The sequence below is a fragment of the Gordionus sp. m RMFG-2023 genome, chromosome 3 (assembly GCF_954871325.1).
Source record: "Gordionus sp. m RMFG-2023 chromosome 3, tfGorSpeb1-WG-v2, whole genome shotgun sequence".
In the NCBI taxonomy this organism is placed as follows: Eukaryota; Metazoa; Nematomorpha; class Gordioida; order Chordodea; family Parachordodidae; genus Gordionus; species Gordionus sp. m RMFG-2023.
Window position 1 is genome coordinate 36,297,422 of NC_088777.1, and position 24,527 is coordinate 36,321,948.

Genomic DNA, 24,527 nt, shown 5'->3' on the forward strand with positions numbered 1-24,527 from the left:
TAGATATTTAACTTTCATATAATGTCCATTTGTTATAATTTCGTTATATCGACAATTTATATCAAGGTAAGTTATAATAATAGTAAAAAAATATAATAGTAAATCACAATTATATAAAGTCATTAATTCTTACTATTTTTTTTGATTCCCTTTTAGTGTTAACATTATAATAGGCAACAAAATGGCGAAAGTCTATACTATGCATAGGATGTTCAATTACGGGGTTTCGGATATTGAAAAAATAAAGCTGAGATGTATTTTACTATATTTATGGCTAATCGTTGGCGTAGGTAGAATCCCTCATTGGGATCCTCGGTCCTAGCAGAGATCTGTTTTCCTAGCTCTTTAAAGAAGTCTAGGGCATGAGAGCCGAACGACGTTAAAGTAGTGGCGATTAATGTTAGGAATGTATAATTGGCGGGAAGAGATGGCGAATATTTAGCTAGTTTATTCACCTCGGCATCTAGTATGGCATCTCTATTTATATTGGAAGGGCAAGAGGATCGATGTATGAGAAATCCCAAGTTAGGAATTCCCCCCTCTTCCAAGGGATCATAGTCGAACCATCGGGCCGCTTACCATCGGAATTGTAAAGGCCAGTAGGTTCGAGGGTTGATGGGATGCCGGCGGATTATTTTAAGGCCCTTGCAATGGTATCATTGCATTTTGAATGCCTAATGAATCTGCCTTTACAGCGCTTGCAGTGTAGAGAGTGACAGCCTATGGAGTTGACCGAAGTTTGACAGAGGATACAGTTATAAGGTATTACCATATCGCAATTCAGTCTAAGACCGATGGCGTGATGTAGCTCATCATTGCTTAGGAGCTGGTCAAGGTTTTGGGATGGAAAGGCATCAAGAAATTCGTATCCACTACCTTCGGAAATGGAGAAGAGTAGAGAATGGTCCTCTGGTTGGCTCTTCGATTTAAGGAATGCAACGTAGAGGTTTATCCCAATCCTTCTGTAATGCCGACGATGGAGGATCGACTAATGAGAGGGACTTCCATAGATCAATTGCCTGTAGGAGTAAGGGGTAAGGATGTTTTGTTAGTGTTTGAATGATGGGCTCGCAGGACAAGAGAGAGGAAATGAACGCACTAACAGAAAGTAGGGAAAAAGATTTTTGATATGAAATGAACATTTGGTTATTATATTCCATCTTTTATTAGAAAAATATGTCTATAAATTAAATATGGCCCATTTTTTCTGTGCATGAAAGAGTTAAATTAATTTTTAAACATTTGGAGGGTGATCAGGTTAAATAAATAGGAGGGTGGATTTAAATAAAAAACCATGGGTGGGTGAGCAAGCGGATTAATAAAAAAAATGGATGGATAGGTATTCGGTTTTAAATCCACCCATTGCAGACCTCTATTCCCAATTTTCGATTTTTTGAATATTAAAATTATTCATTTTAAAATGTTTGATATATAATGATGTTCATACTATTATATTAAAGCAAATGAAAACTTATGTGTTTAGTACAACTTGATAAATAAAAGGTAATAATTTATTATCTTGTCTAAATCCAATATAACAATGAAAGAATGTAATGCTGAATACCAAATGACAGATTTCATTTTAAGTTTAGCTGGTTTTAAAAAGATTTAGAGAAAAGCTAAAATTTATAAGGTAACAAATTTTTTACTTTATTGATATATGATCTTTCTTTCAAATATCTTAGCCAATTATTAAAATTTTATTTCAAAATCAATCAAATATTTATAAGGTAACAAATTAATTGTTAGATTATTCATTTATGATCTTTCTTTCAATTATCTTAGCCAATTATAAAAATTATATTTCTAAATCAATCAAATATTTATAATTAATTATGCAACCTTGATATATCATATATTGTAATTGTTGAAATATATATTATATATATATATGATAGTCATGTGTTATTTTGTTTATGAGATTCTAAAATCAATTAATTATTTATATGTAAATGTATTTTTTATAAATAATGAAAAATATTACAATGAAAATTTTTAAATATAATATGAGATTCAAGAAAATTATTTAAGTGCTTTACTACTCCTAATACATTATTGAATCTTCATTGTTGATTTTCACATTTTAAAATAAAATAAAAGTTTAAAAAGAGGGCCCTCTAATAAGCAATAAATAATAACTAAAAGTGGAATATTTTTTATATTTGGAAGATTAAGAGGAATGTGTAGTTTGAATATGCAATGATTTAAACATACATATGATAAAGGTCACTTGATTATTGTATTGTTACACCACCTTTTGAAATTGATTGAGCAAAATTGACAAATAATAAATATCATATTAAACAATCACATATTTAAATAAAATTTAACAAATGCAATATTTTTTTTTAAAAAAAAATTAATTTGAAAAATTAGTTATAAGCCTTTAATGAAAAATAAAAAATGTAGCCAAAACATTTTTTTAAATTTTTTTCATAACTTTAATGCTAGTCTTTTTTTAAATTTTATAACTTTTGAAATAAGTTATGGGACAAGCTTAATAAGAACATTTTAAATTAATTTCTGTGTTTTAAAAAAAAAATACATAATCCTAACTTAATTTTACCAAAAAGAAATGTACAATATGATATAATTCAGTAATGCTTATAAGTATATTATAATATATGACTATGATTGAGTGAGATTCACAAAAATAACATTATATAATTATTTTTGGAAAATGGTTTAAAATATAGGAAAATTTAATAATTTAAAACATTGTCATGTATCATACTGTATAAATAAACTCTATCATTTCTTTTAGCATTAGGTTTTTTATACTGCCTATGAGCATAATAAGCCATTACCAAAAATGAAAATAATAGTACAGAGGGAAATATTGAGCCCAAAATTATGTATACTATTTGAATTTTGCGATTCAAATTACCTGTTGATGGAACATGTTCCACATGTAGGACACACGTGCTTATCAATAATTTTTCCTGATATCCATCCATGTCAAAATCTTGCTGCCTGAAGCATAAATATTTACCAGAATCCTCTAATTTTGCTTTTTTTATTGTCATTTTAGTTCCTTCTTCCAAGAATACTAATCTTGATTTAATACTTTTATCCAAAAATTTCCATTTAACTTTGATTCCATTATTTAATAAATTCAGATTTGTCAAATTATTGATATTTCCATTATAATAAAATGTACTATTATTGGATACATTTCTGGTTTCAAAATTATTTATTAAATTTGTAATATTCTTTTTATCAAAGTTTGGAATAATATCTTGAAATATTTTTACCAGTGATCCTAATTTTTTAAAAATGGAATGTGTTTTTTTTCCTAAATGGCATTCACAGGTAGCATTATCGCCAAAAAAAGCATATACATTGATTCTAGGACTTGATAATAAATAGTTATCAAAACATTCATCCTCATAAAATTTCAATAATGTTTCATTCAATAGATTACTTCTGTATAAGGAATGCAAATTAAATAGTTTATCACAATCTAAAGATATTATTTGATTTAGCTTTTTATTGTGCAAAATTTCATCATCTTGATGCAAATTGGCAGGTTGGGGTAAAGAATTGAGAATATTTTTTGCAAATCCTTGTTCATAAATTAAACAATATAAGAGAAAATTCAATTTAAATTTTATCATTGTAATTTCTTTTTTGTTGTCCTATAAGTTTATGAAAATGTTTCATCTTAACAATCGCAAAAAATTTATCTAGTTTTAGCTAAAATCATATGAATGACAACAGTCATGTGTCACGTGTTTTTATATATAGATAAGCATAGAGTAATCTAGTGTTGTTAATCGACTGTCGAGTCGACTTAGTCGAAAACTGACTCTAAGTTTTGGGTCGTAAAAATCGACCCAAACTGACTTGAGTTATGAATTCGAGTCGTGAACTCAAGTCGCCTCAAGTCATGAACTCAAGTCGGGAACTCAAGTCGTGAACTCAAGTCTATATACTTGAGTCGACTAGAGGACGAATATTTTTATAAACTTGAGTCGTCGACTAGAAGACGAATATTTCAAATTAATTATTAATAATTAAGATTTGTTCTGTTTTTTACATTTTTTTATTTTAGACTTCCAACTTGAGATTTAAATAGGAATTATATACTTTAGTCAACTAGAGGACGAATAGTTCTATGAACTTGATTCGACTAGAGGACGAATATTTCAAATTAGTTATTATTAATTAAGATATTTGTTGTTTATTACTTTTTTTATTTTAGACTTCCAACTTGAGTTGCAAATAGGAATTATATACTTGAGTCGACTAGAGGACAAATAGTTATACTTATATGAACGTGAGTCGACTAGAGGACGAATATTTCAAATTTTATTAATTAAGATATTTGTGATCTATTTTTTACATTTATTTACTGTAGACTTTAAACTAGAGATCATGAATACGAAATATATAATTGAGTCGACTAGAGGACGAATATTTCATATTTATTATTATTAATTAATTCATTTATTTGCTCTGTTTTTACACAGGATAATTATAATGACCAATATTGTTTGTTAGCTGTTTTAATTTTCCACCTATTAAAATAAGCTTAAAATTTTAATGTAATGTGCAGATACACATGGTATGTGTACCTGGACCATCTGCTAAAACACACTTTTTAGGTCGAAGACCACCTGCTAAAACACAGTTTTTAGGTCGTAAGAAAGCAAATCTACTCTTAGGAGACAGATCAATACAAATATTTTTAAAAATTTCTAAAGCACAATTTATGTATAATAATTTTCGAGGGAGGTCAAATAACTACCTCTTCCTGCAGGTGCTCATCAGGGGCGTCGCTAGCCTTTACAATATCAGGAGGCTCAACTAAAAAAATTTTATGAGGGGCCGCCACCCCATGCCCCCTAATTAGCGGGCCTTCGGCCCGCTTTTGCCCGTTTTATATTAATATATTATACTTTAAAAAATTTGTTAACTCTAAACAATTATTCTGATTTTCATATTTTGCCATTTATTATATTATGCATACAAAATAAACTGGCATACAAATACTTAAAAAAATATAAGACATTTCTCAATAAAATTTTTTAATACAAAATCTATTTATTACATTATAAAATATTTTCGATTGCTGATATAAAAAAAATTGCGTCTAAAGAATTACAAGTTATAAAAAAGATTTATTAATTCATACATATGCCTCAATTGATAATAGTTTTTAAAAACCACATAATGCAATAATCAATGATATTATATCATTGGCAATAATATAATTCATAGCAACTTACATTGACAAAAGGTTATCAAACTAATATAACTCTCTGTTACAGGCGTGTACGCATACGCAGGAATTTGGTCTGGAAAGGGGGGGGGGGATAATAAAATTTTTTAAGAAATATTATTGTTATTTAAAAATATTAAGCATAAATTTATTAGGACTAATAACTATTTATAATGCACAATTTTAAATTAATGTGAATTATAAAAAAAATTATATATATAACTATAAAATAAATGTGAATTAAAAAATATTAAACGGATATAATTGGCGACATTGAAAAACTATAAAATTAATGTGAATTATAAAATATAAAGTGAATATAATCATCATATGAATCACTTAAATGATCCAAAATAGAAATTTGAATTTTTTGAGCCAAAATTTATATATAAAGTATAAAAAATTTAAATTTTGGAAATATAAATTAATACACAAAAAGTTTCTTAGGAATAATTGTATTTTGTATGTTATATATTTACAATGTAAAATCCAATCTTCGTTGGGATTGTGCTAATTTTTTAATTATCTCATCCTTGCGGCGTTAAATGTCTATGAATATTCAAATGATTTAACCAGTGGCGTAGCTACGGGGGGTGGTTTTCAGGTTTGAACCCCTCCCAGAGCTAAATCTTTTTTCTAGATTATACGTTCAAAAGACTTAAAAGTGACTTTATATTAAATAAATTCCATTAATATATATATTTTTCTAGTTTTGATGTTTGTGGAAGGATATTATATTACTATTGAAATTATTCTGGATAGTATTAATATAAAGTCATTGAGAATAATCTACTAAATTATAATAACATATTATTGGTGCATTTAAAAAATATATTTATTATATATTAAAGAAGATATGGTTAGGATTTGTAAGATTAACCCGGCCTTTGTATGGACCGCCTCTAAGAAAAATTCTTAGCTACGCCAAACCATTCAATCTACTTTCAGAAGTTGTACTTTTGATGGTTTGTTTTTCAGAGACTGGCAGACCCGACCCTCGGGCCGGGCCGTATTTTAATTTTTTTAAATATACTCGGGCCGAGCCCTATTTTTTAAAAAAACACACGGGCTGGGCCTGAAAATTCTTTTAAAAAAAATATCCAGGTCGGGCGGTATATTTTAAAACCAAATATTTGAAATCGCCATTATTAGCTATAAAAGTAAAAAAATAAATATAATTTCGGGAGAGGCCTTAAAATTTATTTTTAAAATTCTAATTTAGTGATATTGGCCTTTATGATTGACATGTTAAGATTTAATTGATTTTTTTTAGTGATATTGACATACATGATTTAATTGGGAGTTCGTTTAAATCAGATTTATGTAGAGTGTTCAAGATCAATTGTAAATATTGCTGGCCTACAAAGTAATTGTATATTATTATTGAATTATTTATATATATTTGATAGCATTATAACAACGATTAATTTATAAGATTATTATACCAATACTCAACTTTGCAAAGTAGTAAATAATATATCTTTCTAATATCTTAATTTAATTAATTTTAGATAAAGTATATTAAAACATAGCCAATTGCTGGCCTACAAAGTAATTGTATATTATTGAATTATTTATATATATTTGATAGCATTATAACAACGATTAACTTATAAACTGGCATAAAAACCTATTATTCTACCAATACTCAACTTTGCAAAGTAAATGATTGTAAATTTTTCTAATAATAAATTTTAGCAATTTTAATAGAATATTTATTTATTTTGAGTATACCTACTAATTTTTTATTTCAATTAAGCTATTTAAATCTTTGCTAACTTAAAAAAATATTGTGGACCTGATAATTTTTCATTCCAATTAAGTTTATTTAAATATTTGCTAACTTAAAAAATATTGCAAATTTTTTCTATATGTTAAATTTCAGTATTGCAAACAAAATGATTACCTAAATACACTGAAATATTCTTTATTTTATTGTAATTAAGTTTATTTAAATCTTTGCTTTAAAAAAATATTGCAAATTTACAATAAATTAAATTTTTGGATATGGTTAGTGTTGTTAATCGACTGAGTCGAAAACTGAGTCAAGTTTTGGGTCAAAAAAATCGACCCAAACTGACTTGAGTTATAAACTCAGGTCATGAACTCAAGACTCGAGTCATCAACTCAAGTCGACTCAAGTCATCAACTCGCCATCGAGAAATTAGTAATATTTTTATAAATTGATATTAATTTGTAAATTATTAGTTATGCCTCTTAATCCTAATGTACCAGCTGCAATTGACAAAGTGTGCCTGTTTATTGAGAAAGGTATAAATTTGTATTATTATTTAATTTGCATATTTTTTATATAATGAATTTACAGTTATGACTGTAATTTCCATGAAAGATGATGCAAATCTTTTTCCTCCCACCAGGGTTAAGATATTAAACGATGAAACGAAGATGGCATAGCTTGGTAGCCATCGAGAAAATAGTAATATTTTTATAAATTGATATAATTTGTTTTTTAAATTATTAGTTATGCCTTCTAATCCTAATATACCAGCTGTAATTGACAAAGTAGGACTGTTTATTGAGAAAGGTATTAATATGTTATGTATTATTATTTAATTATGCATATTTTTTAAATAATGAATTGGCAGTAGAGACTGTAATTTAAGAAAGATGATGTAAATCTTTTTCTTCCCACCAACAGAATTTGGAAAATTTATCATTCTGAACGCTTTCATTTTGCGATCAAGAAAAGATATCCAAAATATGATAATAGTGTAATGGGAGATAATTTTTCTACCGAGCGGATTATCGGTGATGGAAATTGTCTCTTCAGGTATATATATTTAAAATAAATTATTGTTAATCATTATTGTAGATGTATAAGCAAAGAAGTTTGTGATGACGAATGCCACTACGATTTTCTGAGACAGCAATGCATTCTCTTTATGAGAAGCAAGGATATTGTTGAGCAGATGGATTGGTTTTTGGGAAAACCTGTTGACAAATATTTGGAGAGAACAGGCATGGCTCAAAATGCAACTTATGGAACAGAGGTGGAGATAGTTGCATTGGCAACTATGCTTCAAGCAAACATAATTATTCACAGAGTTGGGCAGTACAGCGAATACTTGTATCTAAGATACAAGATACAAGATCCTTTTGTATCTTGTACTCAGTATCTTTTTGACATTTTTAATAAGATACTAGTGACTGTTACTAAGATCCTTTATTTTAAAAAGAATCTTGTATCTTTTTCATTTTCTTGACAAAAGATACAGATACAGATTCTTTTTAATATTCATGTTTAAAACATTTACATATCACAGAATATAACTTTATTTTCTTCGTGGAATCATGTATTATTTTCCTTATTTTTTTCCCGCTTATTTTAAATATATCGATAACCAAAATTAGCTGAAAATTTTACAGTTCACAAAGATAGAAAGATTAAAAATAACAACACCAAAACTAGATAAGTGAAGAATATATATTTTATATGTAATATTTTTTTAATTTGTAGAATGATTAACAATAACAATCATGAAGAAGTTAGTGAAGATGAAATTATGGAAATAGGTTCTCCTGAATCAAATCCGAATCTTAAAATTCTAGATGGAAAATTTTTTAAAGTTATTCTAGTGGAAAAAGACAAGGTTCAAGCTGAATGCCAAATTTGCCCAAGTAAAAATTTTTTAAAAGGCTCAACAAATTCCTCAACAAATTTTGTTAAGCACATTAAGGTAGGTATATTTTTTATTATATATAATTATTGACATAATAATACCCCCTTAAGTCCCTCTTAGATAATTGTTATTTAAAGGATTTTTATAGAAGATGTTGATTATCAAATTAAAATAATTTTGGATATATATTTGTTTTATATAATTATTTTAGCAAGTTCTCTTATTATAGGAAATATATAAGCAACAATTGATATATAAGATGAGATATTTTTCTTGCAAAATCATTACTTATAAATATAAAATATGTAAAATGGTGTACATTTATATTACTCATAACAATTTTTCTTTTATACATTTTAAATTGATTAAATTTTGTATATAAATACTCTAATATAATTGTACTTATATTATAAATAAATAAAAGTAACTAATAAAGTTAAATTCTACCATAAAGTTCTCTTATTATAGAAAATATTTAAGCAACAATTGATATATAACATTAGATAATTTTAAATGGCTCTTAATAAAATAATTATAATAAAGTAGTAATGATTTTGCAAGATATATTTTAAAAAAATCTGAAAGAGATTCAAATGATATTTATAAAATGATAAATTAACTAAATATGATATTACAAACACAGAATAATATATTAGAAAATAAAACTAATTTAAAAAATACATAAATATCATAATTCACAAACAAGTAATGATAAATACTTATTAAAGATAATGAATAAAATAAAACTAAACTAGTATATATATTTTTTTTATTAGAGATGTCATTTAGGCATATATACTGAATACAAGCTATATTTAAAACAGCACAGAAAAAAATCAGCAAATTATAATATCATAAAAATATGATTCAACCTAGTATATCAGAATCCTTTAATGCAATTAATAAAATAAAACCGACAATTACCCAAAATAAAATTGATAAATTGATATGTGCATTTATTGTCAAGGGTTTACACCCTTTGAGCCTAGTTGAACAGCCTGAATTTGTTACAATGATGGAAGGTTAGATAATTTATATATAGATAAATATTGATATGATACTCTAGATATTCTTAGTAACATTGGATCATTTAAAAATTTTTCGAGGAGGTATTTGCAGAGAAGAATAGAAGAAATTTTTGAAAATCATGTACATACTTTAAAAAGTACTTTAAAAGTTCAATCATATATATGCACCACGACAGATTTGTGGTCTACAAAAACCCGTAGCTTTATGGGAATAACAGCTCACTGGGTAATATTAATATCTTATTTAATTTTTTTTAATAAATTATTTTTAAAGATAACACGAGAAACCCTTGAAAGGAAATCAAGAGCCTTGGCATGTAGAAGAATGCCCGGCACCCATTCATTTGATAAAATTGCTGAATTATTGGAAGAAGTCTATAGAGAGTATGGAATTTCTGATAAACTAATTGCTACCGTCACAGATAATGCATCCAATTTTGTCAAGTCATTTAATGAATATGGTGTGAAATTAAATGTTCTTGACAATGATTTTGAGGATGAGAATGATCTATTAGAGTTTAATAAAATCAATGATGGTTAGTAAAATCTTTATCTTTAGATGATATAAACAAAATAATATTACCCAGGCACATCAGGTGTGCCTGCCACACTTTGTCCTTAATAGCAACTAAAGATATTATTTCATCAATATCGAGCTCAAAGAATCTTGAAGGATTCATTATGGAGTAATGGGGAAATGTACAAAATTATGGAATGCATGTGGAAGGCCCAAATCTTCTGAAAAGATAAGGGAGATAACAGGTGGTTATTACCTAAAGGTTCCATGCGTAACGAGGTGGAACAGTTCGTATGATAGTATCACTTCAATTACTAAAATATAGATCAAATTTAAAATTATTATTTGAATCAATTGATTGTCCTATTTTAAAAGAAATAGATATTGTATATATGGAAGAATATTGTAAAGTTTTAGGCCCAGTAGCAATTGCATTAGACAAACTACAAGGGCAGAGTAGTACATTTTATGGGGAATTAGTGCCCATATTATTTGTAATTAAAAGGGACTTGGGTAAACTTGAACATTCAAGTTTACAATATTGTCTCCCTTTATTAAAAGCTGTTCAAAATGCTATGGGGAAAAGATTTGGAAATTTTTTTTATTATGATAATAAATATAATGAGGCGTTTTTGGCATCATTATCACATCCATATTTTAAGAATCTATGGATTGAATCTGATGATAAAAAAAAATATTTTCAAAAGATATTACTAAACGAAGCATTAGAGCTAGCACAAATAGTATACCATCAAGCTCAGGATGTATCACCAATAGATATAATATCTAATAAAGAAAATGATGATTATTTTTCTTTTAGTGATACAAACGTTGTTGAATTCAATAATACAAACAACGTTGAGCTTGAGGTTTTAAATTATAATAAAGACCGGCGAAAAACACTCGAAATGCTTAAATTTTATCCTTTAATTAAGGAAATTTTTTTAAAATATAATACTGCCATACCCTCATCAGCTCCTGTTGAGAGGTTATTTAGTTTTGGCACAATGTTAAATACGCCAAAACGACAAAGACTTAATGATAAATTATTTGAAAAATTGATTATTTTAAAAAATAATTTGATTTAATTTTTTTATTTATTTGCAAATTTTCAACTCCCAATAAATATACTACTCTCCCTTCCGTGTTTATGTTATTAATGGGCAAAAACTAATATTAAAATGCCTATTATTATATTATAATAAATATTCATTCTTATATGCGTATGTTATGTTTTTCACAAATAAATAATAAAAACTCTATTTATAAACTATTTTAATTTAATTGGTAATGAAAATTTAAAAGTATCTTGTATTTAAGATACTCTAATTTAGCAAAAGATATAAGTATCTTTTATCTTGTATCTTTTTGATATTTTGAAAAAGATACTAGTATCTGTATCTAAGATTCATTTTTTTATAAAGAATCTGTATCTAGATTCTTTTTCCGGAGGACCTGCCCAACTCTGATTATCCATACTATTTATAAATGGGCATATTACACGCCAATTAAAAAATTAAGTTACTTCAAAAAAATATTTGAATATATATTTAAGAAATTATCGCGAACATTTTGACCGCATAATAAATTTTAATTAATCTTTTAATCGCTAATTAATCTTATTTATATCGTATATCTTATTTAAATCGCATATCTATTTATATCGCACATCTTTATAACGCATGTCTTATTTATATTGTATGTCTTGTTTATATCGCATATCTTTATAACGCATGTCTTATTTATAGTGAACTTCCCAATCTTTCCAGGCTTGCCAAAAAAATTCTTTGCATTCGGGCGACTAGCACACCTAGTGAAAGAGTTTTTTCTACCGCTGGATTGACGTTATATTCAAGGAAATCATCATTATGTCCCAAAAATTTAAATAAAATAATTTTTATATATGATAATTATAAAATTACGAAATCGATTTTGGATATAATAAGTTTTCTATTAAATGAATATTAAAAAATATGCCGAGATATCTGTAGAATAGTGTATATTTATTAATTATTTTTAAAAAATTAATAAGCAATTAAAAAAATTTATCCTATAAAAATTTATAAATGCGCTGATTTACGCCGATTTTATCGGCGGCTAAAAATCGGCACGCCGCCGGCCGTCGATTAGATTTTTTAAAAATTGCGCCAGCCGCCGATATTTCGTCGGCGCACAGGTCTAGTTATATGATAATGAATTTTAAAAAATATTAAAAAATTATTATTATAGTTTCATTTTATTACATACAAAATAAAGTTAATATTGACTAAAAAACATTTATTTGAATTTGACAATATTTGACCGGTTAAATAAACAACACTGAAAAAAATTATGCTTGGCAATATTACTCAATCCAAAATAATTAACAATAAATTAACGACAGAAAACTGTGGAAAAATTAATTATTCTTTACTATCTTTAGAAAGTAACAAATAAAATAACGTAATTAATTTTGTTTTTATATTATTTTAAAATATGGAATAACATTTATAAAAGTCTCAACTTTTGTCTTTTCGGACTCAAATAAAATTAATAGACCTGCAGGCCCGGCCCGTATACCCGGGCCGTATTTTAATTTCTTTAAATATACCCGGCCTGGCCTGATTTTTTTTAAAAAAAATATCCGGGCCGGGCCTAAAAATTTTTTAAAAAAATATGCGGGCCGGGCCTTAAATTTTAAAACCAAATATTTGAAATCGCCATTATTAGCTATAAAAATCAAAAATAAATATAATATTTAAAAAAAATCCGGGCCGCAAATAATTTCTGAAAAAAAAATTCGGGCCGGGCTAAAAAAAATTTTTAAAAAAAATCCGGGCCTGGCCGTGAAAATGGTACCTCTGCAGGTCTCTGATATATATAATAAAATAATTAAAAGTACATGAATGATAAAATAAAATAGAAAAAATAAAAGTAATAGTCTTGTACAAAGATGATGTTTAGCCAAACAAATTAATTAAAATAATATAATACTATTAATGATAATATAAATATTCAAAATAATAATAATATTTTGACACTCATAACAAACCTACATATAGTAAGAGCATAATTATACAAAATTTGAGGTAATATATATTTTTTAAATATCGAATTAAGTATCAATTTTTGCTGAAATTTAAGATCAAATCAAATGATTAATATAGATGTATTTTTAATGAATTATAGTGAATAGTATAGTATATTATTAAATATATCTCACTTATATTATCGGCATCAGTTAAACGTGCCTTTTTTAAATAAAAGCTGTGTTTGATGCTAAACGATCCCCTGTTTATCTGATCAGAATTCTGAAAAACAATTATTGAAAAAAATGTATAAAAAATAATTAAAAATTAATGTAATAAAATTATAAATTATTACATTTTTATACAATTTGATAAATTTTTTAATACAATGTATTTCCATTTCTATCAGGATAAGAAAGTGTAGCAAGTATTTCTTATTTTGTTGAATAGTAAATAAAACCCTAATGTCAGAATATAGAAAAAGCAAAAGATAGAAGCTAAATTTGATAATGTATTTAAGGGTTCACTTAGATTTATTAATATACTGAGTTGTTCAGGTAAATTCTTTATTTAAACTATACCAAAATAAAGTTTAAAACACGGAATAGATCAGCAAAATATATAATTTAAAATGTTTTCTTCTGAATTTTATAGGGAGATGTAGATATAAATACTAACATCTTTAGAATTTTGTCTTGATATCATAATTAGCTAAAATAATTTGAATTATATCATGGCAATCGTGCATCACGAATTTAAAAAAGAATATATCTCAGTCCTTCCAACTATTGCATTCGCAATGTTGACTTCAACATATTGACTCCACATTAATAAATTGCGTTATATGATTTAGAAAATAGCCATCGTTATTTTGTTTGCGCGATTTTGGCTTCGCGATAACTTAACTGTAAAATCTTAGTTATTATTAATTCGCGATAAAAATTTTGCTCCGCGAAGTTCGCGATAAAAATTTCGCTCCGCTGAGTTCGCAATATTGGGTTCAGTATTAAAATTGCAATATTGTCATCTCGGAACCAAATGTGGATTCTCGATTAAAGGTTCAATAAGAAATCATTTTGCCAAAATAAACATGTGCTATTTCGTTGTATTGACATGGAGCCCAGTTTATTATTCCATATCTCTGACTCACCTTTGACAATGAAAATTATATCCTCATATTTATTTTCTATGCCTTAAAAACTGCGCTTAAATGTGTCTCTTTTTAAATATTTTTTCCCCAATTATAGTTTAGAGTTCTAGAAGACAATCCAGAATTGGTAAGACACCTTAGGCTAAAAAGTTCCCCGTCCCTTGTCATAAATAACATTTATATATATAATAGAAAAGTATTATTATTGTTTCAATAGGTTCTATTACACAACAATGAACATTATTAATGTAATTAATTTTAATTTATAAATGAAATGATATATTTATATTTTAGATTTTAAAGTTCGCATTCAATATGAATGTGCGATATAGGATAAATGATATGATATCGATTATCGGAAAATTTAATTCTTAATACAAAAAATGCCATTTAGAGGATTACAATTAAGAGTTCTGTGAATGATATCCAAATTGATCGCAGCTGGAGCCGTAATTGGGATATGCATTGTAACCATAATCGCTTGCAAAACTAGACAACACATGAACAAAAAGAATCCAGTAAATTTCCATTATTTCTTACACAAATTAATAATTCATAATTGCACCATAAATTTGGCCTAATTTAAAATTTTACATCCCTTGCTACTAGACATCTAGAACGAATTTTCCTTCGTTATTTAGTAAATATTATTTTTAACAGGGTGACCAAATGTTTTCAATCTATAATATATTTAATTAATCAAGCCTTAATCTCATTATTTAAGATTTATTGAGTAAAGTGAGACAACAAATAGGGACGAGGGAAATTATTCATATTTATTTGTTTACTCTAATAGTCGCTGATGGATTCGATGTTCAACACATGCAATAATATAATATATAAAAAAGGTAAGGATGTAGTTGAATTGTTTTTTTATAAATATAAAAATAATATTTAAAAAACATGTCTTGCTTTGAATAAATATAAGATTACAAATTAATTTTTGTAATATATTATTTTAACCCTCAATAGCTCACCTTTGTCTTCCGCTAGCATCCCATATATATACTTACCCCTCCGTTAAGCATTATCGCCCAAAAAAGGGGGACCAATTTTATTGGATAAGACTATCGAAAATACTTTTGTTTATAGCTGGAAAACATTTAGTGTGCTGTGTTAATAGTAACTTATTAAACTGTTTAGAGGATACCTATGGTTTTTTGTTTTGCCATAAATCAAACCAAAAATTTTCTTCTAAAAAAATAGTTATTTGATATCATATTTGATATATTTGTAATATCTTTATATGCTAATAATAATTACATCATATTAACTCGATTAAGTTGAACTTCAAATAATTGGAAGAGAATGTATGAATCATCATTATATAAGGGTTTAAGATATAAATAATTTTTAATTCACATAATAAGAGGCAATTTAAGTATAATTTTACCGATTCTTTAAATAAAAAGAACATATAACATAATTATTCATAAAAACCAAAACATAAACATAGATTATATTAATTAATCTTTAATAAAATTTGATATTTATAAAATTCACTTCTGTGACAAATTTTAGCTGCTTGATTGTTTTTAAAATATAGTCATTTTGTTATATAATAAATATTTATATTATATAATTAATTGAGTAAAAAAATTTAATATTACTTTTTTTGGTATTACACTTTAATTCAGTGAAACATATTTAAAAATAAACCTTCGGATAAAAGATTTAGTTAACAATACCTGATATAAACTTAAAAGCGCCTCGAAAAAACGTTGAAAAACTATCAAACCCCTGGGATCCCATTCCCTCACAAAATTTAGAAATTTACAGCCATGTGGTATCTATTTAATCTTACTGATTATCCAAACTAAGGCCATTTTGTGTTATAGTTAAAATAATATTAGTAAATTAATAGTTATGCGTAATTTCGAAAAAAGGTAACTGAGGTTTTGGGATAAGGATGAGCATATTTGCCTTAAAAATGCTGACTTTAAAAAAAATGTAGCTTCGATATAGCTACAAGCAATCATGGGGAAAAAATCTAACTTAGTTATAGCTTCAAATATTTATAATTAGCTATAAGCTACATTTTAAAATTTGTGCTATTCTTACTTTTAACCTAACATTAATATCCAAATTTATTCTCTCATGTAAAAATTAGATCTATTAAGCTACTTTTTTAAAATAAAAACCCCAATATATGTTTAATTTTAATTTTTTCTATTTAAAATAAAAATTTATTACACAATTATTCCTTAAAGATATATTTTAGAATATAAGATTATACTAATAAAAAATTATCAATATACATCTATATGTTCTAAGGATTATTTTAATTATTTGAATAACCTCTATAATCTAATAAATATTGGTGAATATGAAAGAATTTACATTATTTTATATATTTTTATGTTCAAGACAAAATTAAACGTACGAAAATTCAATGTAGTCATTTCGGCGCTTGTAAACTCGATGCAAAGATAATAGGGCAGTCATTTTTGGAGGTCATTTGTACGCAGAGATAGGACAAAAAAATAAATTAACACTAACAGGATAACAATTTTGAAAAAATCACTCCAATAAACTTTTCTGAGAAATTTCGCAGGAGTAATAAAAAAATAAATATAATAATATTTAATTAACAAAAATAGAACAATTTTTTAAAAAAATTTTGAAAGATCTTATTTTTCTGGAATTGCATTCTAGTTTGCATAGGCTATACATAATCTGTGAATTTAACACTATTTCGCTGTAAAATTTGGTTTATTTTTAAATTTATATAATATAAATAAATATAAATTAAAGCTAGTTCAGAAGTTTAGGCCAAAATTGTTTCATATTTACACGATAGTATATACTCTATAATCATTGCCTGAGAGTTAGATTATTCCATTGTATTTGCAGGAGAGTAATTTTAAAAATTTTGTTTCTAATTTTAATATGATTGTATAACCATATATTGCTATAATATAACTTATAGTATAAATTTTTTAGATTTTTTTATGTAAATAGAATAGTATATTTTAAAATAAATGATCTTTGTAAAAAAGTCATTTTTGACAAAAAATGGATATGGAATAATCTAATTATCAAGCGATTACATGTTGATATGATTCCAGCAAAATCGGGTTAAAATTAAAAAACAAGCTATATAAAATTTAAAGATTTACTAAAAATTCAGATGTGGTTAAACCCTTACTACTTATATACCCAAAATATATTCAGAAATAATTAACTATTCGGCCCGGTTCCTCAGATCTCTGATTAATAAAGTTTGCTTTTATAATGGAAGTTTTACAAATATTGATTGTATTTCTCTAGATATTATTTTAATCATGATTAGTTAAGCTAGTGCCAAAGGAGCTTGAACTCAGACCATGATTGCATCGTTAAAAAATCTTCATCCATTTTTTATCTTTGGTGATTTTGTAGATTACTTATTTATACCAAATTTCACGATGTATTTTTAAAATGCAAATAACCAAGTAATTTATGTTAGAAATATTTATATAATTATAAAAAATTATGTTAAATTATTTATATTTTAGCCAATTAACAAAAGCCATACAATGTTTTTCAAATATATAATTTTTATCATTTTTAGTCATGGAAAACATTTGTATTCTTTGCATAATTTTCTCGTAATAGTTATTTTTACATGATTGTGGTCTCATTTAATTACTTATAAAAAGAAATCAATGATTTTTGAATTTTTTTGATATAACACTAATAAAATACAATGCGTTCGAATTCTGTATGGGGAAAATAAGTAAATAGAACCTTTTTTTATTAAAGAAAAAAGACTCAAACTAGAATCAGAACAAATTTTTATCTAAAAAAAATTGTTTTTTCCATAGACCATAATACGATTCTTTTTCTCTCTTCTTGACTTATTACCAATTATTTAAGAAATCAAGGCTTATAAGCAAATATCTAAAATACTAAAGAGTGGAAGAATTATACTTGAAGGTAAAAATCAAAAAAATATATTATTTATTCGTATCATATTATATTCATTTTAACAAAAGTCATTACTGAATTTTGCACCAATTTATTGCCACTATTAATTGTTAAAAATAAAAATATTAAGTTGGAACTTACAAAACTATCATTAAATAAAAATTTTATATTAACCGCCTATGAGGTAAGAAATTAATTTTTTTATAAAGATACATACCAGAAAATGACCAGAGCCCCCCCCCCCCTCCCCACCACCCTCCACTACCTGAAAAATCTTATCTAATCTATTTTCATTTTAATAGTGTTTAGTTTATATTTTTTAAATTGATTTTTTTTTAAAATAAGTAATAAGACGCAATTATATAAGATAAATATTACAATAAAATTGTGTAAATACCTGAAAACCATAAAATGGGCGAGGCGTTCTGTTTAAATATTGTTAAAAATTTGTTTCTCTAGACTTGGCTTATTCTTTTGTACACTAAGGATTACTTTAGTAAGTAAATATTTTGGAATTAACCTGCCGTGGAGATAAGTTTTTTTAAAATATATAAGTCGCTTATATTTTTCATAAAAACCAATTTTCTTATTTTTTTTCTATATTGTATCTAGATACAAAAATGTAGTCTCTTCTTTAGATATACTTTCATAAAAATTATTCAGATACTTTTTTGAGGTATCTGATTTTAGATACTTTTTATACATTTTGATATAATTTTGTTTTACGTTTACTATTTGAATTAAACATTTAATAATGTCCTAGTTTATTACAAAAACTAACCAGATAAATTTTATTTTACGCAATGGTCGACGATGGTAATTTTTATTATAATTTCTTTTATTTATATTAATTTAAAAAATATATAGCATAATTTTTAGATCAATATTTCTAGATAATCTCTGAAAATAAATCAAATAATTTAATATCATATTTTTCTGGACACCACTTATATGATATAAATATGGATATATGACACTCATCAAGTTTTGAATAATTTTTTTAAAAATGATTGTCCGAATTTTAATATATTTTTATTTAATGATCATCCCAATATGTTGTTATTCATTATATCACAACCACTTCCGTCAAGTGCCCGGTAGAAAGTTTAGTGTGGCTAAAAATTTACAAATAAACGGGGGTGCCTTAATGATAAAATTTTGAGATTATTAAAATATAACAAGAATCATTTTAATTATGTATTTATATATCAGATATAATATCAGCTTAAGATTTTTTTTAGCTCATATCAGAATTTGAAATTTAATGAATCATAAGTTAAGCACTATGCACACCTTACATAAGTATAATAAAAAAATGAATCTGTATATAGATATGTTTTTGGAAGATGTATCTGTATCTAGATCCATTTAAAATATCTTTTATTTTGAACAAGTTGTCAGCCTCGTAATAGTTTTATATGGAGAAAACTCTATAAATTTGAATATTTGAAATATTAGGAAACGCTTCCATTAGCCTATTCTCGGCTGTGCAGGTGGGGAGGCGAGCAGGGCATCGTCCCAAGCAGCCGAAATTAGACAATTTTAGGGGCCGCCAAATTTGTAATTTTATTCGATTATTTTTAGCCCTTAGAAAGAATTTTTTGTATATACTACTACAAGGCTTATTCTTTTTTTTATAAAAAAATCCATGTATGAGAAAAAAGGTTTGGCATGTCTAGCCATATGTATTATAACAAAAATTTTGATTTATATTTAGTAAAAAGAAATCAGTTATCTTTTAGATAAGAAATTTGATTTTTATATTGAAATTTTCCTTTTTTCTATTTATATAAAATCTTTAAAAACAATTTTATTAAAATTTCCATTAGCAAAGGAATCGATAAGGAAAAAATATAATAAATTTATTTTTTAAACGATTTCTATTAAATGATTTTTTATTGATATTTGGTCTATTTTCTCGTATAGGTTTTGTTTTAATATTTTCAATTAATAGGTATGACTTATGAGGAACATTTTGGATATTCTGATTAGTCTGTTTTAAAATAAAAAGGTTTACACCATAGTCTTTACTTAATACATAGACCTTTCGAGTGGTACACTTTGAATTATTCTAATCTATATTGAGTTAATATTTTAATTTAAATTCTACTATTAAATGTTTTATTAAATATAAACTATATAATATGCTAGTTTAAGACCCTTAAAAAATGACAAATTAAATTAATATTCAAATACTGTTTAGTGATGAATTGTCAGGAGCCATATAATCTTTTCTTTCATTACCAAGAAATTTTTAAAATGGGAAGATGAAAAAAATTTGATTCAGGGGCTGAGTACGAAAAAGAAAGAAGTACGAAAAAGAAAAAGTACGAAGATGAATTTATTAATTCTCAAAAAGGGGGTATTTAAAACAAAAATGAAAATGTGGCCTCAAGCCTCACACGTGTAATGCCAGAAATATTCGATATCCATTTCGATGATAATCACATTGATATTCTTATGGCCAATCATGATGATCCCACAGAAGTGGCTGGTTCACATATTTCTCTATCTCATGCTATATGGGAATCCACAACAGAATACAACATAGCTAACAATAGTTCCTCGAAAAATTTTAACACAAACTGTGATGATAGAGTCGAACGGTCATTATGGATAATTGATGATCAACGAATGATTTTAGTAGAAAAAGGTCTTCAACGAATTGAGAATTTTAATTTTCCACTAAACCAAAATAGTAGACATTTTTCTGTTTCATTCTATTTGAAATAACCAATTATTCTATTGTCGTTGGCTAGTGTACTCGATAAAAAAAATGCAATATATTATTTTTGCTGTAAGCATTTTTAAAATTCGACAAACAAATTTTCAAACAAAGGCTATAATGACCCTAAATAATTCTTTGCAAAAAATTATCAAATAAGTTAAGATAAATTATGTTTTTTTAAGGTGGCATCAAATTATTTTTTGCCCTGGGTCGCTTTCGACACGACGCTGAACTATTATACTATAAATAACGTTCCAATTTTTTTATAAGAGTGTTACGCCTCAGTAGTATTTGTGTATGATATATTAAATAAGGTTTTTAGTTAGAATAAATTTAATTAATTCACTTTCCAACGAATCTTGCTCTCTAATCAAAATATTTGTTTTATTAGAATGAATTTGCAAATCAGCTACAGATGCCTTCAAAGCCGATATATCGAGAATAAAGCCATATATTTAAATGTTGAAGTAGTTTCATAATAACATCATAACTGGGAAAACTCAATTTAAATTTTTTTCCTCTGAATTATATATAGGTTAATCCATAAAATAAATGTCAGAGTTTTCGTTCGTTTTATCAGCTTGGAAGAATATTTCTCCTAAACTCATTTTTAACTCATCAGTAAGTTCTTTTGTGGCAAGTAAAAAATCCTTAAAACTATTATCCATAAATCGCGATCTATTTATGTTCCTTTTAATAAGTGTCACCGCGTTATTTAAGTCGATAATGACGCTTTGCTTCATGTGTCAGAACATAACCAAAAGTATAAGAACCAAAAATTGGACAAAGAAACCGCTTCTACACTTTGATTTTTTTGTTGTCTCTGAAGCATCCACTAAAGTGAAGTCATAAATATTATCATTTTTAACTTCATATCATGTCTCTTTTTTACTTTCAAATTTGCATTCCCATTGAGTTTTATGGTTTCCATGTAAAACAATTAAAGTTTAAATATCAATATTCTTTATTTTAATATTAACTAATTGCAGTGATTATTTGAAAGAAAATCTTTAAAAAAAATCTTTTAATTTTGCGGCCTTTAAAATCTAGTTGCCATCTCCTAAGCACGGTCCTGATTTCCAGATGCTTCATATTTTTTGTTGCAGAGTATAAAATTAGCTGATCTTATCGTATTATTACATACAATTTTAAAATTTGGAGAAAAAAAATATAGATTTTATAATAATAAAAATAATATATCATTTTCATATAAATTTTTATAAAAAGGAAATTTTCTTTCTTTCTTTCTTTCTTTCTTTCTTACTTTCTTTCTATCTTTCTTTCTTTCTTAGAATTATTATGGGGCAGACAACTTGTACAATTTTATTTTCCTTTTCCGTATCGGGCAGGTGCGAAATACCCTAAATTATTGACTGGTAAACTATGGCCATGTTAAATCCTAATGAATAATACATATTGAACTATAAAAAAAGATTATAACCTCTTTAAATACGCACATTGGCCAGGACTTTATTTTAAAAATCTGTCCTCCTTGAATAAAATTAAGCAATATTGCATTGTTATAAAATCCTAAGAAATATTTTAATAACAATTTAAAGATAGAATTTTTAAAAATATATTTAAGGCTAATTTTATAAGTTTTAGGCAAAAGGGAAAAAAACATGAGAAATATTAACAATTTACAAATAATAACTATAAAAAAAAACAAAATTGTATTAGAGTACAAGTACTGGTAAGAAAAAGAAACGCAAGAAGATCAAGAAAAGAATTAACAAACCTCAAGGGGATGTTGCTGGAGGAGGAACCGATGTTGCTGGATCAGCGACTACTGGAACCATTGGGGGTATAGAACAAAAGTCTGCTTCCCAGGGAAAAAGAAAGGTTAAAAAGAAGAAAAGAAAGGAAAAAGTTGAATGATTATCTACTAGCGCATTTTAACTTGAATGTTTATTCTACTAGAAACTATTATATTATTTTTTATATACGATAATTTAGAGCTCTATATTTTAGAATTTGTGATATAAAGTATTATTATGTATATTGTTAAATTAACTGAGACAATTTATAAATGAAAGTTTGAAATGTTTTATTAATTTGATAAAATATTATTAAATTAAATAAATTTCAACCCAAAAATAGCTTTTTTCTACCTCCTCCAAAAAATAGAGCTGAAGATTCAAATATAATAATTTAATTTGCCATCCCGATTATAGAAGAGTTTTAAAAAAATCTAGTTTATTCATCTTTTCTTTGCAGTCCTTAAGAGAATAAATAAATTTGGAAGGAAGAATGATGATAAAGTAAATGATAGGGCAAAATAAAAGATTAATCGCTCCAATTTTATATTTCGTTATTTAGATTAATGTCTTCATCGCCGGCACCAACTACTAGAAAGTTACTAATATAAATATACCCATAAAATAAATTTATAATTATATGGTAAATCATTTACTTTTGGCTACACCTAGCTAATTTAAATGATATTATTGGAGCTGTCATTCTGGTAGATATGGCTAAATTCAGGAGCGTCACTAGTCTTTACAATCTCAGGGGGTTCAAAAAAATTTAAAAAAAAAATTTTCAAAATTACCTGCCTTTTTTTTTAGTTAACATGAACAAAATTACATTGGGTATAAAACAAACAAAATTTTGAGGGGGCTCTTCAAATTTTTTAGGGGGCTCAAGCCCATGCCTCCTTCTCTCCAGTGACCCTACTGGCTAAATTCTTTATATTCCATACGAATTCATGTAAAATATAGTTGGTATAATGAGAAAAGTTAGAGAATATTTTTTATTTTAAAATAGTATCTGATTGCTCTAGGAACTTGACTGATTTGTCGCTGAAACGTTCAGTAAGTTATATGATAACCATATCTAAAACAGAATAAACCATGGAATACTTCCTTCCTCCCTCCCTCCCTCCCTGATTTCAATAAATTGAAAATTGAAACGATATTTCTTTATAATGTTATGTTTTTATACATTGAAAATATATTTTCGAATTTTCAAATGCAGGCTAGACAGTTATGTTGAATAAATAAGGATTAATTACGTCTGGAGAAGCATAAAGAAGAAAGAATCCCACTAATTTTCTACATATTTAATTTATTTTATAAATGTAATTTATGTTATGTCCAATGAATCGTAAATAGACATTCTTTATTCAACTCCATTTTTAAAAAAAAATATATTCATTATAATTTTATTTTTTGTCTCATTTCAATTTTGATATTATTTATTACCTAATCAATAGTAGTTTGCAATGTATAACCTTAATATTTTAATAAAATTACCATTATTTGCTCCTTTTCTGCCAAAAAATTGACTTTAGACAAATTAAAATTCTTTATATTTTTAATAA

At 26.1% G+C, this 24,527-nt stretch overlaps 1 protein-coding gene and 2 long non-coding RNA genes across 3 annotated transcripts; 2 read left to right on the plus strand and 1 right to left on the minus strand.

Annotated features, from left to right (window-relative positions):
* Window positions 1-3,700, minus strand: LOC135926328 (uncharacterized). The gene is made up of 2 exons (XM_065462165.1): window positions 2,215-3,700; window positions 1-1,098 (listed from the first exon to the last, which is right to left on the minus strand). Exon 1 carries the CDS (start codon window positions 3,615-3,617, stop codon window positions 2,703-2,705), a length of 915 nt encoding a protein of 304 aa, XP_065318237.1. The 5' UTR covers window positions 3,618-3,700; the 3' UTR covers window positions 1-1,098; window positions 2,215-2,702.
* A 3,035-nt stretch (window positions 3,701-6,735) lies between these two features.
* LOC135927229 (uncharacterized) lies at window positions 6,736-8,396 on the plus strand. The gene is made up of 7 exons (XR_010572006.1): window positions 6,736-6,775; window positions 6,816-6,885; window positions 7,433-7,495; window positions 7,551-7,661; window positions 7,707-7,769; window positions 7,831-8,015; window positions 8,058-8,396. It is a non-coding gene; the product is annotated as an uncharacterized LOC135927229 (long non-coding RNA).
* A 1,355-nt stretch (window positions 8,397-9,751) lies between these two features.
* Window positions 9,752-10,406, plus strand: LOC135926908 (uncharacterized). The gene is made up of 3 exons (XR_010571948.1): window positions 9,752-9,887; window positions 9,932-10,119; window positions 10,168-10,406. It is a non-coding gene; the product is annotated as an uncharacterized LOC135926908 (long non-coding RNA).
* Window positions 10,407-24,527: the final 14,121 nt, after the last annotated feature.